The sequence below is a fragment of the Orbicella franksi genome, chromosome 9, assembly GCF_964199315.1.
Source record: "Orbicella franksi chromosome 9, jaOrbFran1.1, whole genome shotgun sequence".
Lineage (NCBI taxonomy): Eukaryota > Metazoa > Cnidaria > Anthozoa > Scleractinia > Merulinidae > Orbicella > Orbicella franksi.
In genome coordinates, this window is record NC_138153.1 from 21,187,571 (window position 1) to 21,204,954 (window position 17,384).

General features: G+C 37.6%; 5 protein-coding genes across 12 annotated transcripts in view; all 5 read left to right on the top strand.

Annotated features, from left to right (window-relative positions):
- Window positions 1-5,462, top strand: part of LOC145498010 (uncharacterized) — a 380,464-nt gene extending 375,002 nt beyond the window's left edge. Inside the window, exon 2 of the mRNA XM_081477882.1 lies at window positions 4,383-5,462. The gene's annotated coding sequence lies outside the window, so the exon portion shown is untranslated. The remainder of the gene's footprint in view (window positions 1-4,382) is intronic.
- The window catches only part of LOC145497883 (plexin-A4-like), a 238,195-nt gene that overhangs the window by 12,328 nt on the left and 208,483 nt on the right, over window positions 1-17,384 (top strand). For all 4 annotated transcript variants that reach the window (XR_014050743.1, XM_081477751.1, XM_081477750.1 and 1 more), the window contains 2 exons: window positions 145-270; window positions 5,469-5,569. Coding sequence is in view for 3 of the 4 variants with exons in the window: in XM_081477751.1 (XP_081333877.1) it covers window positions 145-270; window positions 5,469-5,569 (227 nt within the window). In the remaining variant the exon portion in view is untranslated. The remainder of the gene's footprint in view (window positions 1-144; window positions 271-5,468; window positions 5,570-17,384) is intronic.
- On the top strand, window positions 7,593-11,391 carry LOC145497994 (uncharacterized). Of its 4 annotated transcripts, none has more exons than XM_081477866.1 (5): window positions 7,593-7,861; window positions 8,541-8,876; window positions 9,446-9,715; window positions 10,501-10,702; window positions 11,200-11,391. In XM_081477866.1, the coding sequence occupies exons 3-5, from the start codon at window positions 9,491-9,493 to the stop codon at window positions 11,382-11,384; spliced, it is 612 nt and encodes a 203-aa protein (XP_081333992.1). In that variant the 5' UTR covers window positions 7,593-7,861; window positions 8,541-8,876; window positions 9,446-9,490; the 3' UTR covers window positions 11,385-11,391. The 4 variants fall into 4 exon arrangements, with proteins under 4 accessions (XP_081333992.1, XP_081333993.1, XP_081333991.1 ...); XM_081477867.1 differs by having other exon boundaries at window positions 8,666-8,876; XM_081477865.1 differs by having other exon boundaries at window positions 7,593-8,876.
- LOC145498000 (uncharacterized) lies at window positions 11,586-13,913 on the top strand. Of its 2 annotated transcripts, XR_014050760.1 has the most exons (3): window positions 11,586-11,956; window positions 12,352-13,187; window positions 13,806-13,913. XR_014050760.1 is itself a non-coding variant. In XM_081477872.1 (2 exons), exons 1-2 carry the CDS (start codon window positions 11,775-11,777, stop codon window positions 12,794-12,796), a joined length of 627 nt encoding a protein of 208 aa, XP_081333998.1. In that variant the 5' UTR covers window positions 11,586-11,774; the 3' UTR covers window positions 12,797-13,913. The 2 variants fall into 2 exon arrangements, 1 of the variants encoding a protein (XP_081333998.1); XM_081477872.1 differs by having other exon boundaries at window positions 12,352-13,913.
- On the top strand, window positions 13,999-15,850 carry LOC145498021 (uncharacterized). Its single transcript, XM_081477897.1, has 2 exons — window positions 13,999-14,252; window positions 15,250-15,850. The coding sequence occupies exons 1-2, from the start codon at window positions 14,030-14,032 to the stop codon at window positions 15,363-15,365; spliced, it is 339 nt and encodes a 112-aa protein (XP_081334023.1). The 5' UTR covers window positions 13,999-14,029; the 3' UTR covers window positions 15,366-15,850.

The window sequence follows — 17,384 nt, forward strand, 5'->3', positions numbered from 1 at the left end:
CACTCAAAGAAACCCCTAAGAAAAAAATATAAGATAATAATAGCACGTGAAAAGAAAAAAATTAAAAGAATTGAAGGACTTGTGGAAAATTCAGCTGATTCTAAGAAATTTTGAATTTTAATTCAAAATCCACTTGTGTTTTAGATATCAGTAGAAGATGGTCAACAGCAAGTTGAACCTTACAGTAATTTGCATATTGGTCCTGATGAGGTGCTGCAGATAATAGTAACCAGTGACCAGAGACACTTGTACATCTTGAGTAAACACAAGGTATTGAGTGGATAGCCGTATAAAACAATTTTTATTGTGTAATTTAATATGTTAAATGGAGGCTAAGTGAAGGGGTTTGTGGAAAAAGACCCTAAGTGACATCAGATAGACTGCAAGATTCTCCTTGCAAATTACTTTTCACTTCCCTCTATGAACAAGGAGAATTCAATATGAGATCAAAAGTCACTTAGTTCTTTTTTTCCATGCACCCGTTCAAGTGTATAATTATATCAAACAGCGTTATTTCCTAAAGCTAACAGGTTTACATGGCATTATAAAAATCCTCAAACAAACTCAGTATTGCTCTCTTGCACAAAGAGTAAACATCCATTGTGTGTCATATGGTAACTTTGACAAGATCTTGCATATGCAGACGAGGCATTTTTATAGTGTGCAGTACGTGTACGTTCCTATTGGTGTTGGATGCTTAGTCTACTGTGATAAAATTTCATATATCCAGGGTTTGAAATTGTTACTCAATGGGTGCCAATGCGACCAAACATTGAGTGTTGGCAACCAGATATTAAGAACTGCTCTCCAGTGGGCATCTCACCTTTTCTTAAGTCAACTTTTAACCTCAAAGGAAAATTGACCTTGCTTGTGGATGAAAGACACGACTTATGTGAATTTACAAACAAAATAAAACTGCGATTTTTTAATCGCCAAGTGGATCACCATGTTTGATTCAGTAGCTTCTTTATCAAGAGGTATTGGGGGTGCACTAAACAATGTGTACAGGGAGCCTGGTACAGCAACCAATAATGTGGTAGAGCAGGGGACTAATTCCAATATGTCTGTTGAGTGCACAAAAACACTTGTCTTAGCACCAAAAATTGCATAGATGTGAAACTAGATGAGGACAAAGAGGGAACATGGAAAATGTAACTCAAACTGCTTTCAAATTGATTACTTTTTAAATGTTGTTTTTATGTTTTCTTCCTTTAGAATTTTACTATCGTGTAAGCTTCTTTGTACATAAACTTAGAATTTTGTTGAAGATCGTGTACATCAGGAGACTACTGAACAAGAAAAAAATCAGTGAAAAAAAATGGCGGCCAAAAATTACGATCTGGCGATCAAAATTTTGGGATTAGCTGCTAGTTAATTTAATTTTGAGCCCTGATATCCATATATCTTACACCTAGAATAATTCATCCATGTTTATTTTGGAACCTGAAATTGTTGGAGATTTAAAAAAGGTTGACTGTCAAATACTCCTTATGCAAGTGTTATGGACTCTTTGAGATGTACATGTAGCAGAGAGGTAAATGTATGCACAGATGAGATTAAGTTAGTTGATAACTGTACCACTTTGTTACAATTTGCAGTTTCTTATTATTGTGGATGATGTGATCACTAAATCATGAAATAAAGCAAAAGACAAATACCTGCACCCAATGACAAGTTAATGAACAACACTTACATGTAACAAGATATACACTGGATCCTTATTCAGGGGTTCCAATAAGTTTTCTAGCAGGTGGTTATTAAATGACAATGGAGCAGAGCAAATCCACCAATCAAAGACTAGCAGAATCTTTGAGTCTCTCATTTTCCTGCAATTTGGAGCACAAAAAATTGATAAAATTAATCAGTTTTCATAATCATTTAGTGATTACATAAAAAGTCAATATCACAAGAATTAACATTCAGTATTCCATAATTACCAGCTTTGACAGGTTTCTAGCAAAAACAAACTTGCAAGAGTTTTATTAATTCTCTGCTTTTTTAAATTACTGTGAATGAAAAAAAAAAAAAAACAAAACAAAAAGAAAAAAAAAATGCGGCATTAGCAAACAGCACAAGCAGAGTTTTGCATGCATCTATACTGTAAAGAGACTTATACGTGAGGTGTGAGAGGGCTTCTTTCCATTGTTTTAAAAGTGAATTAATAGCACAGAGTAAAGCTTTTGAATGTCCAGGAGAATGATGAAACTGAACATGTTATTTTTAATTAAGTACAGAGAGGTTACATTTTTGTGTGTGCTGTTTGTGGAATATTGAAACTTGAAACTCAAACCAGTCAGGAAGAAATTGCTCATGTCACAGTAAATGGTTTGAACCCAGGAGTATCAGTAGTTCGTATAGTGTGATCGTCCGGGTGAGTGTAGTTCTGAAAAGAACTGTTGTTGGTGACTGACGTTTCGACAACCTGAGCGGAAGTCATCTTCAGAGTCAAGTGAGTAGAGTTTGTCAGTCGATGACCTTATAAGTCTGGTCCGTTGAATGTGATTGGTCAGTATAGCGATGATGGTATTGGCTGAAAGACTTGTGTAAAGTTTGTCATCAGTCATTGGTGGGTTTTGATCCGTCTGTTGTTAGTCAAATAGGTTGGTTTTTGGTCCGTGTATTGTTAAGTCGGTCTGTTAGAAGTCCGTTTGTCGGTTTTGTTTCTGTCATGGATAAGTCGTTTGTAACACGCCAGTATTTTGTTGACATCTGTTAAGAGGCGTTTGTTCTAGGTTAGTGTACCAGCTTTCCAGAGTCAGTCGTTGAAAATGGTTTGTACTGTAGGTTAAGCACTGAGCAGAGTCCCAGTCAATGTTGTGGTTTGTCAGTTGATGATGTACAGCAATGTGATTGTTGGCATCACCATTTCTCGTGGCTCGTTTGTGTTCAGTCAGTCTCGTGGTAAGGTTTCTGCCAGTCTCACCAATGTAGGGAGCCTGGCAGTCGGAGCATTTGATCTTGTAAACTGCTCCCTGTCTGTCGTTAGGTTCGTCTCTGTCTTTCACGTTGGTTAGTAAGTGTCGTAACGTAGTTGTAGGTTTGTGGGCTACACGAATGTTGTAGGGCTGTAGGATCCGTGAGATGGTCTCAGAAGTGCCCTTAATGTAAGGTATAGTCACTATAGTAACAGGTGTAGGGTTCCTGTTCGTAGCGTCAGCTTCAGTAGGTTGGTAAATGTTTCGTCTAATAAAGTCAGCGTTGTAGTTGTTTTTGTGAAAAACACATTCAAGGTATCTGTTTTCATCATGTAAGCTGTCCGGTGTGTCACAAACTAGTTGCGCTCGTCTCGTCAAAGTCTTTATAGTCGTGGCTTTGTGTGAAGTCGGGTTGTAGGATGATCGGTCAAGTAATCTGTCAGTATGCGTCGGTTTTCTGTACACTGTCGTTCGTAGTTCGTTGTTGTCGCGGCTTACCAAACAGTCTAGAAAAGGAAGTTTTCCATTTTCTTCGATCTCTTTAGTAAACTGGATGTTGGCGTTCTGTTCGTTTAGGTGGTTGTGAAATCATCAATTTCGTCTTTGTGAACGGCGGTAAAGGTGTCGTCAACGTAGCGTAACCAAAGCGGTATCGTTTGTCGGCAAGTTGCAAGGGCGTGTTCCTCCATGTGTTGCATCACAATTTCTGCGACAACAACAGAAACAGGCGACCCCATTGTTGTTCCATGCAACTGTTTGTAGTGTTTACCGTTGTACTGAAAGTAAGTCGATGTAAGGCAAAGGTTCAGTAAGTCCATGATGTCTTCTGTCGGTAATGGTAGTTTAACAGTAGATTGTTGTAAAGCGGTTGCGGTACACTGTAATGCTAATTGAAGTGGAATACTGGTAAACAGTTATTTCACATCAAAAGACACAAGTTTGTAGTCGTCAGGTATCTGTACTGTCTTAATAGCATCAATAAAGTTCTCCGTAGATTGTAGTTTGCGTCTTGATTTGTCAGTAAGGGGTTGCAGTATGGTCGTCAAGTATTTAGATAGTTGATACATAGGGGACCCACAGAATGACACTATAGGTCGCATCGGTATACCAGGTTTGTGCAGTTTCGGTAGTCTGTAAAGTTTCGATGGTTGAGGTACTGAGCACCTCAGTCGATAGTAGCTTTGAGTGTAACCTAGAACAAACGCCTCTTAACAGATGTCAACAACTACCGGCGCAGGTTTGTGCAGTTTCGGTAGTCCGTAAAGTTTCGATGGTTGAGGTACTGAGCACCTCAGTCGATAGTAGCTTTGAGTGTAACCTAGAACAAACGCCTCTTAACAGATGTCAACAACTACCGGCGCGTTACAAACGACTTATCCATGACAGAAATGAAACCGACAAACAGACTTCTAACAGACCGACTTAACAATACACGGACCAAAAGCCGACCTATTTGACTAACAACAGACGGATCGAAACCCACCAATGACTGATGACAAACTTTACACAAGTCTTTCAGCCAATACCATCATGGCTATACTGACCAATCATGTTCAACAGACCAGACTTATAAGGTCATCGACTGACAAACACTATTCACTTGACTCTGAAGATGACTTCTGCTCAGGTTGTCGAAACGTCAGTCACCAACAACAGTTCTTTTCAGAACTACACTCACCTGGACGATCACACTATATGAACTAAATTGGTCATGTGCTAGGCAACCAGTGAAAAAAGCAAACTGATTGAGACATAGACGTATGGGCACCTTCGGACTTGGGGGCGGACCTTATTGCCTGGAAAAAATCACACAATGCCTGAAAGCATGTGTTGTACAAATGCACTCAAATCACAGTAAAAACAAAAACGTTCGCAATTCTCACGTCTACCAAAACTATTATCATTCCAGAATTACAGTGGAATCTTGAGTTTTTGAACCTTCAAGGAAAACAAAAATTGGTTAGAAAAATTGGATAATTTGAGAAATCTGGGGTAAAATTACAGTGTTAGACTGAAGACAGGAAATTAATTAGAGCAAAATACACCAGTTTGTGCACCAACCACATTTGAGGAAATTGTAATTGTTATGATTAGGCAAGTAATTTTGAAACATTTCAAGTGGGCTTTCATGTGTATAACATGTTTCTGCAATGCATCATTGAGCAAATTTAGGGGCAAATTTCCTTTGCAATTTGAAGATACAAGGGAGATAATGTGTACTGTAACCAACAAAATCGTGTTTTCTATGACTTGAAATAAGCTTATTTTTTTAGAGGTCTGTTAGTCTCCAGAAAATTGCATGGGACAGCAACAGTACCATATAAATTATCGCTGAAGCAGCTGGGCAAAGCTCCATTTACAGCCGGTCAATTTACCTGGTGTCAGGCCTGTAATGAAACCCCCAGGTGCTTATTGTTTAGTATGTGAAATATCATTATAGTATTCCATAAAAGAGCTCAATTGTATTCTTTATTCCATATACAACTGTAATCATACAGACATGGACATGGGCTGGGTGAACTAATGATGACAATATAACTATAACTTGCAAAGGTGACAAGAATACCAGTTGAAGAGTGCAGCACCTCTTTGTCCTGTGATGACTGTGTCAGACCTAAGGATCCTTTCTGTGGCTGGTGCACGTTGTATAACAGGTAAAAATGGAGAGCTTTAATATTAAAACAAAGTGTCTGCAAGTTTGGAGATACATGTAAAGTGTAGGAGAACCCAGATCCACCACTGTCCTGAGACCATTCATTTTGTTAAATGGGCCAGTTCACTCCTAGTTTAAGTCTGTCTCATGCTCTAAGTTGCCAATTTTTGTGTGTACAAAGCTCTCATTAAGTTGGCAGCCAGAAGTTTGTCTGTTTATGAGAGTCATGTGATCAAAAGGAATTCTACTAAGATGACTGGGCACCGGTTTAGATCCTATAGATGAGAGGATTGGGTACTTTTGTGTACCATTTATCACTTTTAAGATATCCTAGGTTTCAGTAGCCAAGGTAGGTATTTTTCTTTTATAACTTGTTTTGAGATGGGTACGTTGTTTGTTTTCATGTATTGAAAATCTATCATGATTTATTCTTCATAATTTCATATTTTAGCTTATGCTTGATCGCATGTCTGTTAGCCTGCATAGCTTGGTGGTTTAAGCAATGTGAGCGCGCTGACAAAGCGGAAAAGTCACAAAAACGAGCGGCAAAGCCGCTAGCGAGGAGCCTGGGAGAGAGACAATGAGCGGCAAAGCTGCGAGGGACCACCTGCCAGGATGACCTACATTTTTTATTGCCACCCCCCCTGCCGTCCCCTTTTACATTTTTGACAACCTGATGATAGGTTGATGATAGGTTTTGTCGATCATATTATCCCAGCCAATCAGAGCATAGATCGTAATATGAAACTTCCAATTTGGTGCGAAATGGATTCGCAGGGAAAAGCCACTGTGAGTATCAAAATAATACCATCCGATGCAGTGTTTGCCCGATTTCGATGGCGGCAAAGGGCGATATGCCAAAAAAGCCTGTCGAGGAAGGAGTCCAGAGAAATGTTAACAATAATTGTTGACTTTGTTGTTGTCCACTTAAGATCAAATTCGGAGAATTTAAGAAGAGCTCTTACATTTCCTGTCGAAATCTATTCAAGGTCTCTAAACTTGATGGATTTCAAAATGGCACTTTGGCCGAAATCGGCTTGAAAATTGGTTTAGAGATAGAAAGATAAGACACTTTATCTGATCGTGTGTGCCATGCCTGTGCACGTAAAATAAGAAACGCTTCTTTATAACTTCATCTACTCGAGCCTGCAGAAAGGGAAGCAAGCCGTGATCAAGGTTTCTGGTGATTTAAGCAGATGCAAGCCTCTATTGCCAACGACTGTTTTGTCGCCAGTCCTCAAACAAGTCCTGAAAGGACATAAAACATCCAGAAAAAGCTCAGCATCAAAGAAATTGCTGAAATCCAGTGATTTACATCCACCAAGCTCGACTATGAGCAACATCACTTCGAACATGCCAGAGGAAGTTCAGGAAGTCACACCTAGTGAAATAGCTCTCTCACACATGAATGTGGAGGAATTACTTGAAAGCAGCGTTACAGAAGTCAAAGTCGTTATTGTCAACCCAAATCGCAGTGTTGAGACCTTTAGTTCATTTGATAATAAAATGAAGTTGATGATTGCAAATCTATACAGAAAAAGATGGAAGATGGCGGTAAATTTGGCATTCGCAATTAAGGATGTGCGAGACAAACTTGCAGATCCTCTGAGAAGAACCATAGCCGTGGAGTTTCAAGAATACTGTAACAATACTACAGATTCAGAGCTAAAGAAGTCGAGACCACACGATTGGCCTCCTTTACCAATAAATTATTAGTTCACAAGGCGGGAGTTTGGTGTCCGTTCTGGATGAGTTGTGTCAAAGGTGTGGGCAATGTGTGAAAATCCTCAGAGCTGGATATCAAGAAAACAAATTTGGTGGCCTTGATGACATCTATTGCTGCTAGAGCAAGAAAACCCACCATGTCAGCTGTTGCTTACCGTATCTCTGCAGTTCTCTTTCATAGCGGCGTCAAGCATGAAGATCTACGAATGTTAAACAAATTGGGTGTATGTATGTCTCCGGATATGATTGTTGAATTCCAGAGAATTATGGGTGAGAGCTGTGCAGCTTAAGTGTGTCATTGGAAGAAGGAGATCGAGAAAGTTAAAGTAGCTAGTCTGCTGTTGAACGAAGTCAGGGAAAAACAAGTCGGCCATCATGAGGACAAAGTAATGCCAGTGGACGTCGACTTCGCGGAGGAAACTATCAAGAAATACAAACTCTTCGAGCTGAGCACTTTCAAATTCTGCCAAGAGCATCTCACCAGTGTCTCGAATGGAGATGTTCTAACTGACCAGGATTTAGCAGCAGCGACAGCAAACATTGCGGCAGTGAAACTTCCATGCTACAGGTATTTAAAGAATGATATATTTGAAGTGCAAAACTGTATAACTTTATTTAACAATGCAAAGACTGTATGTAAGTCTTAAGTTTAAGCCTCAAAACCCTAGAGTACTTTATTATTATTTTTACCATCAAACAGAAATCGAAAGTGCTTTTGACCTGTAGTTAGGATTTTCTGTTGACGTCAGATGTTATTTGTTTTTATCCCTTATATTGAATGAATATTGCGCGTGTGTAAATTTAATAAGCTTACCTTTAATGGTAAGGAAGGAAGGGAAACAAGCAATTTAATTATTTCAGTATTCTCGAACATGGTTGCTACAGTCCTGCTCTGGTAAGGGAAAATTTGGGAAAAAACAATGTTTGAAGGTCAGGGAAAAGTCAGGGAATTTTGTAAATAGTCCTGGGAAGTCTGCCAAAGTGAGTAAAAAGGTGGGTAATGATTTGCTGTCAGAAAAACATGGATAAATAGCTTTTGATACTATTCGAGTGGTGCGTGCAGGAGCAGTAGTATATTGGCTCGTGATTGAAGTTCGTTTTCTATTATTATCCTCACAATACAAGGTTAGTGAAAATTGTTCACAGGTCAGTGAAAAGTCAAGGAACTTTTTGGTTTCTGATGAGTGTCAACTCTGTAACTTCTCATTGCGTAGAGAGTCATGTGTAAATGTTTCTATAAATCTTAGGTTGGTTGGGGAACAGTGTTGATTTGATGGTTAACACCAGAATTCAAGATACACAACATAGCAACTGTTCCATACATTGGACACACAGTATGCTGTTCTGAACAGGGTCAATGAACTTAATTTAGACACGACAAGACCACAGAAGTTACTTAAAGAGGTCCAGTTGATTGGTCTTCTTCCAACTGAGTGAACACTGGAACGCCTCAAGCCAAGATAGACTGTGTTAGTGAGCAGAACCATTTGCAAATACCTTCCAAAATTCCAACCCTACAGAGATGTAGTTATCCGTCACAATCCTCGTCACTACTCAGATGAACTGAAGCAAAATCAAAGACTGTAAGTGTAGCTTTAATAATTTCATCAGTGGTAATGTCTTACTTGCTAGTTTTAAGAATATGGAATACACAATGTTTACCCAAAGGCCATATGTCAGAATGGATAATAAAAAACCAAAGACAAAAAAATTACAAAAAAAAAAAAAAAAAAAAAAAAAAAATTAGCACCAGTTTGAAAATTAGTGTGATTTGCTGTATTCTTTGCTAATTTCTCTGATTAATTTTTAAATCTCTACTTTTAAGTAAACTAATCTTGCCAGTATGTCCCACCAAAAATATGACTAGATTAATTTTCTGTTATATGCCTGTGGTGGTATTAGGATACCATTTTTCTAAATGTGTTATATTCATGTTAAACTTGATTTTGTGTGAGTTTGACCATTTCTCACCCCCTCAATAACATTTGATTCAAATATAATGGATTATTTAAAACCTAGGGTTTTGGCACTCCATAACTCTTCAGTATTTTCTCTTTTGGTGCCTGTATGGAGTTACGGATAATGGCTGCAACTGCAATCAACCTTTATGTATCACTTGAAAGTGTCATCACCTGAAGTTTTTTCTCTGCAGTGTAGTCTGGGTGTTGAGTTCTTTAATCCAAATGTTGCAAGTGAGATGGCACAACTCATGATTTCCAACCAGCAGAAGTATGGGCCATCTTTGCAAACTGAAGAAGAAACTGTAGTCCTCAAAACAGTTCCATTTCATAGAGATCAGCTGTTCGAAGAAAGGGCCAGAAATACACATTGGGTCTACCAAGATGGCGACAATATTTATGACAGACTGGAGGGACTGGAAACAGAATTTGCAGATTGGCATGCAAAGTTCAACCTTTACATGGTTTGTATAATTATGTTTACATGTAGTATGGCAGGGGTAAATCCAAGATGATAAGGGGTGGGGAGTATGTTGTTGTCATCACTAGACATCTTCTGTAAATAGCTTGCCTCTTACCAGAAAAGACAATTTAACAGAAATTAGTTTATTATCTGGAATGAGATTGATAAGGTTTGAATTAATGCAAGACAACAAATTGAGCTTTAATAGTTAACAACATTATCATGATTATGGCAGCACAACAGTTTGTAATTCAATGTTTTGATTTTAATTAGGTATTGTGGAATTGAAGGGAGGGTGACCAAAATCCTATTCATACCCATGAATGTTATTATTATAGCTTTATCCTTCTTACAAACTTTTGCCTTTTGGCATTTCATCCCTTGCAAAAATCCATGGATCTTCTGTGGGACTATGTTTTCTTACTGCTCCATAAATTTTAACTTTCAGTTATCTGTGATCACATCAGAGTAGTGACACAGATTTTCTTGTGACCTGTTTTCTGTTTTTTTATTTGTGCTATGAATGTAAAATTTGAAGAAAATGTTTTTAGGTTACTGAGACCCAGGGCCTTTAAATTTTGGGATAAAGCCCCACAACCACCAATTTGCAACAGAATAAGTTATAAATTTTATTGAAAAAGAACATTCTCAAAATGGAGATTCAGACTTGCTATCTATGTATACTTTATATATTAAATTACAGAATAACAACTTAACTGGAATGACTTTAAAATAAAATATTCTGAATGTATCTAAGCATGTAAATTTATGATTTGGATTTTTCAGGTTGAAAGTGACATATTTGTAAACCACTCCTCAGCTGCAAAGATTGGAACTTCACGTGCGAGCATGAACAGAACTTTCAAGACAAATGCTGCAAAGGGAGTAAACAATCACTATAATGAGTATAAAGAGTTCCACCAATGGGAAATAGAAGCACATGTCTGTGCTTTTTTTATGGAGATGTCTGGGATGATAACTTTTGATGGTAAACACAAATTAATTAGCCCATTTTATGGTCACATCATTGTGTGGTTCTATTATTTTAGTTTCCATATACATAATTTTCTATACTTTCTGATCTTAACACAAGGTCTGTGTTAAGAAAGGCAGATAGAGCAATACAAGTAGCTTCACTGTTACTCAACGGTCATTAGTAACACAATCTATTGTCACTCCTACACCCTTAATGTATACCATTACAGCCTGTGTTCTATGATCTGCTAACAAACTGTTTATTTATTTATTTATTTATTTATTTATTTATTTTTTAATGAAATAAAATAACTTTGCAAATTAGAGGTTCTAGTTGTTCTGAAAATCTTCAAACTCACCCACATTAGATCAAGGTAAGAAATTCCTCAGGGAGGAGGAGTCTCAAAGAATCAGAAGGTGGTAATATTACTGATGTAGTTATACACAGTATTGAACATTTTAAAGTGATGCTGTCATTACTCCTTCTGTGCAATTTTTTATGTGGAATAGATGCTCCAGATTATGACATGCCATCAAAAGATGACTTGGGAAAAGAAGTTCGAAGGAAATGGCTACATGAGCTTTGCATAAAATATGTGGAGATGTATCTAATGACAGGAAATGAAGTCGGACCTTTGGTTCAGCAGGTTCATGAGCTGGAGAGTGCTATGGGTGCAAAAAGTTTTTTGTGTTGAATAGAGGGATGTGACAAAACTTGTGTTCATCATTCCAGCAGAGTCAAGTAAGTAAAATTGATAGAGCAAATAAAACAATAGTATCAGACAAGGGGTAATGCAGTTTTTAGCATCATATTGCTCCTTGTGTTATTGAGACATATACAAGAAAACATTTTAATCTGAGTGAATATTGTAAATGATCACCAAAGAGAAATTGTTCTTATTACAAGTATTGATCTTTAATCAAATTCTAACTAATTGGAGAAAAATGTATGTCTGTCTGTTAACAGACTGCTTTTTAGCAAGTACATCAATACCTCTAAGAAAGCGAAAACTTCATGTAACCCCACAGAAAATGTTAATGTTCACTTAACACTTTTTCAATGAATAATAATAATAATGAAATAAATGAATAAACCAACAATTTGTGTTGGTTTTATTCCCTTTTTTCATTGTCCCAGACACGAAGTTATGCAACATGGTCTGGTGTGGGAAAGGTTCGAGCGTGGGAAGGAGAAAGACATGCTTGGTTTTTTCCGCTGCAGAGTGTCATGTGGTCTAGTATTCTCAACTAAAGCCACCAGAAATAGGTGAGGAAAAATAGAAACATTGTGTTGTTATGCTTCTAAGTGCCTGTCCCCCCCATCCCCCCCCCCACACATCATCATCATCATCATCATCATCATCATCTTTATTTAAAAACAAGGTAAATACATCAGGTATTAACAATTTAATATAAAGCTACAACTTATTACGAAAGACTATGTATACAGATTAATCTTCTATGAAGTACTCAAGTAAAATGTCGTACTTTTTTGACAGGACAGATTATCAGTTTCTTTGATCAAAACATATTGAGAGGTTCCTGAAATTGCAAAATGATGTTCCCTAATTAAATCATTTGTAATCCCTGGGAAACTATGTAATAGTACAATGTAACTAGTAGGCAATTCCTGAGCGTAAATTTGGTTTCTTTCTTTTCTAGCCATGAAAGCAAGGCACATCCCAATATCACTGTCGAGGCTCAGGATCTGCAGGGGGAGGCAAATGGGGGAGCAGCAAAGGAAGATTTCCTGTTCAATTACCATCAGGCAAAGCTGGCCTTTGGTTTCATTTTGTTCGAGTTTGGCGATGCAATTAAAGAGGGAGACAGTGAGAGGCTTCATGACTTTTACAAGGTCACTCTGCTACTGTACAAAGCACATGGCAAGATGAAATACGCCTCTGTCATTCTACTGTACTTAGCCAAAATTGAAGCCATTTTGTCCGAATCAGATGCACATGACCTTAAATGGAATAGAACATTTAACAAACATGGATTGCCAGGAATGAACATTCCACTTGACTTGAGAACTGAGCAGTTCAATCATGATGTTAAAAGCATGTGGAAGTCACTTGCTGCCAACATCAATGAAGATTCAGCAGCTTGAATTGCTAATACCGTTGAACTAATGGAAGTAATCCACCATTCTATAAGAAGAGACTGGGGGCTTTCAGAAATTTGCTGGTACAGTCTGCTGGAAATCCTGAAGTTGCTGTTCTGCAGTTGATAAAAGATCTAGTACAGATGGATGCTTTCAAACATGAAGCAGGCAGGAAAGGGTACCCATGGATCCTTTCCAGAGTTCTCTTCTAATTTACTGAAGAATCTTGATTACCGCAACCTACATACATGGATGAATGGACTTCTAATGACATGGAAGCCAATCTATGAGATAAATAGAGTTTAGCTACATGCAAATAGGAGCCTAAATAAGCGGGGATCTATGTGGGTATGCAGGGCTCGCAAATGACTTGAAGTCCAGTTTGCACTTCAAACAGGTACGTATCAAATTTTGCCTGCCCTGGGCAAGGCTTAGATGGCTCTTTATTGATTTAGTCGACCAATGACATACCTGAGCCTTTGACCATTGGGCAAATGAGAATGTAAAGTTACTTGCCCAGCAAGAAAATATACTTGCCCCAGACAATCATACAACACTTTTTCCGAGCCCTGGGATACAAGTTAATAAGGAGTTATTTTGCCCTTAATCTGTGGCTTGAACAAACAGATTTAATTGTACATAGATTAAAAGCATATTTAAATTGTGACTCTCAAGTAGATAATTGTTTTATTCTCCATTAATCCAAAACTGCATGTAGATAATTATGTCTTTCTGTAACAAGTGGGCTGTATCATAACATGTCAATAGAATTTGGTTAGGACATAAAGTTTTCTACATTGATGTTTTTGAATTTACCATATAATACAAGTTGAAACATTATTTTTTTGGCATACCTAATTTGCCTTTTCTAAGGGGATGGTGTACTTACAAGGTTTAAAAGAAAATGCCTTGTCACTAGGATAAAGTGCAGTTTTATACTTTAATTAGTCACTTCAAATCATTTGATAAGGCAACAAACATGTATGTTTTCTAATATGGCTCTCGTTATTTACAGTTTGCCAGACATTTTCCAGATAACTACAGCAAATTGGTTTCTTGATTAATGGGATTATGACTTTCTTGACAATTAGCACTCCCTCTTGGTGAAAGGTTCCTTTAGTTTTAAAGAGCCGCCGCAATGCGGCCTAACTCGCTTGCAGAGAATGAAGAACACATGCGACGGAGGCAAGTGTTTTTCAGCAGTAAAGACTTGCTATCCTCTGGAAGAAACTTTTCCACATGGAGATACAAAGAAAAGGAAACAATTCGTCTAATTCAGGCATGGACAACGTGAATGGGAGAAATTCAGATCACAGTGACAGAGGTGCCAGTAACAGAGTATTGCCCTTTTCTATCGAGGCAATCCTAAGCGCTCCGCATCCATCGCGCTTTTCAAGTCTGGAGAATTTTATACGTAGCAATTTGCCAGAAGATATTTCAGCTACAGAAAACGCCGAAAGAGGTAATGATGAAAATCCAGCAGTTATTTAAAGGGCTACCAAGGAAACTCTTAGTGAGAAGTAATTTCCCATAAGCTCTTGAATTGCCCACCTTGAGGAATATAATTATATAGAGAGGAATTGAAAATGATGAATTGAAAATGATGAATTGAAATTCGCTGGAATCGCTATGAAACGGTCCCAAAACGGCACAGAAACAAAAGTAACACACAGAAGATTTGAAGTTAGTCGTTTGTATTCAATTTCTTTTCCATATCTCGAACTGTTACTAATACGATTGTTACATTCCCATACAAACTATTATATTTACACTGTTATGCAATGTCATAAAATAATGTTCACGGCTCCAAAGAAGCTTGGGCTACCTGTGTTGAAAGCTTTTCTTCTCTCTCGTGTTTGGAAGCACGTCTCAAAATTTCATACTCTCAATCAAATCGGCTGGTACAGAGTAGTATAAATATTAGTGACCCTGGAACAATCTTGAAGCAATGGAAAAAGTTTTAGATTTGTTGTTCATTCACGATTGGCATTGCTCAAGCTCAAGTGTATTTCATGGCCCTTTAGTGCGCTCGTATCCGGATCGAGCGGTTCGGGTTCGAGCCCTGGCCGGGGACATTGTGTTGTGTTCTTGGGCAAGACACTTTACTCTCACAGTGCCTCTCTCCACCCAGGTGTATAAATGGGTACCGGCGAACTTAATGCTGGGGGTAACCCTGCGATGGACTAGCATCCCATCCAGGGGGGAGTAGAAATACTCCTAGTCGCTTCATGCTACAGAAACTGGGATAAGCTCCGGCCTGATGGGCCACTTGGCTCGCATGCAGACTTTACCTTACCATATATATATATATAAGAGTTGAGTTAATTTCCTTGACTTTTTGTCTTCATTTATGATAGGAGGTTTGTTTGAAAAGAAGGATTTCAATAAAGTTGTTAATATAGTAAATATACTTCAGCTCCAAACACAGTTTGTGCTCCAAAAATTTATTTCCCCTTCAGACAGAGACGAAATTGTGCATTGGCTGGGAATTTCTGGAGTGCAAGTAGCCACATGGTTCAGAAACAGAAGGGTGAAACATCGAAGACAACTTAAAGAATTTAAAAGCGATGTTTAAGCTGCAAAGATTATGGACAACGAGAAAATCAACCAATTGTGCAAACGTTGGGAAATTTAACGAAGCTTGGGGGTGATGTAATCTTGAAGCTTCTTTATTCATTTATTTTTATTTATTCATTTATTTATTTGCCAATTCAATATGTCACAAGAAGTCCTGTTATTAAACTATACCTAGGCAGGAGCTCTCAACAAACTCTTTTTTCCTTCCATCCACTTTCACATGATGTATCTCAGTATGGCGGCTCCATACTGGCTCTGTAAATTTGTTCACCACATTAATTTTTCGTAGTTTAAAACTTGCTCTATTAGAGCTGATTGTTGGGTTTGTAGTGCGAGATGTCTGCGTTTCTCTCTTTGATGTTTTCATTGAATCCATTGAATAAATCTCTTGAAAACTTTCTGTAAATATTATTTCCAAAATTAAGGAAATAGTGTAATGTTCTTTTGGCCAAATTGTATTAAATCAGCTGATTAAATCACCTATTGGTCTTTTTTATGTTAATGTGAAATAAAGTGTGATTTTCTTTGTAAATACGTTACATCAGAAGAAATATTTTTTTATTTTCAAAGTTTTCTGTCACTGTTGAAAAATACTATAATTATGTCACAATTTGTCTTCATTTTTCATTGTTTTAGTGTTTTTTTTTTAATATTTATAAATAGTTAAAGTTATTACATGTTCCTCCTTTACTTGTTGTGGTGTGAAATAAAAACAAAAATTATGAGTCAACGTTTAACAATCTTGATTATTCTGGTATAAGAAACAAGACAGTGGAGGGGAACGCGTACGGGAGCCCGAGGGTACAGAAGGATATATGACTATAATATTTGTATTGGTTCCATCAGCTCGCGGCTAATGTGAAGTTTCGCTGGTTCAAATGCCAGGGGACTTGCCATAGAGCAATTGTTGAAATTTTCGAATTTATACAGACAAATAACCTAAGATGAAATCAACAGTTTTTCTTGTAATTGGAACTGAAGTCTAAATAATATTTTGAAATATTTTCTAGGATTGTATATATTGGTTTATCTCTGCTGCAACGTTCTTATAAGAAGTTTCTTATAAAAAAAAGAGTTTAACCTCAAAGTTTAGATTATCCTCTTGTGCTAGCCTGTGTACAGTCTATTCTCATGCTAATCAAAGAGTATGATGCCTCGGCTAGTTATGGTTAGTTCTTATAATAAGGGAATTTTGCCACCAATGAACTCGCCACTAAGAGAAATCTCTTTGCCACCAAACACCAAGAGAAAGATAAACTACAGTAAAGTAGTCGAGGTGTATTAGCTGTTCGATTGACTACAATGTCAATATTTTTCGAGACACCCCAATCGACTCGTAAATTAACAGAAAAAAAAGGGGGCTGACTGGTTGTTTCGAACCGGTCTCTCGACAAAACGTTAGTTTATTCGAACATTATCAAAGGGCATTAATTTTGTAAACATAATATACACTTGTATCTAGCGGTCGCTGATTTAATTGGGCGAATCTTTCGATACACACACTACTTTATTAATCGAAGGTGTATGTTGATGTGAACTTAACAGTTTATTTTAGCACTAGCAGCATCGATAGTACGGCCTATTTTAATGTTTTGGTTTCAAAAAGGAGAGAAATTAACAGGGAAAAAAGGGGTTGATGTTGTGTCGAACTGGTCTGACGACAAAATATTAATGTTCGCGACGCGCAGCGCTTTTATTGCTTGTGCAAAGGAGACAACATGACTGCCTTCCATAAAAGCAATACTTGTATCGGCTCGAACAACTGGGTCTGTGATATTCGCTTTTTGAAAAGGCTGCATGTTCAAATGCTCAAACTTCACTTTAAAAAGAGACCTTGAAAAGTTTATCAACCGCATCATCGATAAATGGGCGAATCTTCCGATACACTTGGAATGTTATTAAGCAGTATTAAGTGATTTAGGGCCTCTTTATATAAGCGCAGTAACCGCGCTGGCTCGACTGTGTACTGTGCTTTGCTTGTTTTGGTTGTTGATTTTCTTGGCTTGGCGAATCAGAC

Excerpts from the sequence above, each read along its gene's own strand:
- LOC145497994 (XM_081477864.1), top strand. The coding sequence starts at position 9,401 with ATGTATCACTTGAAAGTGTCATCACCTGAAGTTTTTTCTCTGCAGTGT. Across the intron at positions 9,716-10,500 it reads CAAAGTTCAACCTTTACATG|GTTGAAAGTGACATATTTGT; the intron begins GTTTGTATAATT and ends TGGATTTTTCAG. Across the intron at positions 10,703-11,199 it reads TGGGATGATAACTTTTGATG|ATGCTCCAGATTATGACATG; the intron begins GTAAACACAAAT and ends TATGTGGAATAG.
- LOC145498000 (XM_081477872.1), top strand. The coding sequence starts at position 11,775 with ATGAATAAACCAACAATTTGTGTTGGTTTTATTCCCTTTTTTCATTGT. Across the intron at positions 11,957-12,351 it reads ACTAAAGCCACCAGAAATAG|CCATGAAAGCAAGGCACATC; the intron begins GTGAGGAAAAAT and ends TTTCTTTTCTAG.
- LOC145498021 (XM_081477897.1), top strand. The coding sequence starts at position 14,030 with ATGGAGATACAAAGAAAAGGAAACAATTCGTCTAATTCAGGCATGGAC. Across the intron at positions 14,253-15,249 it reads TACAGAAAACGCCGAAAGAG|ACAGAGACGAAATTGTGCAT; the intron begins GTAATGATGAAA and ends TTTCCCCTTCAG.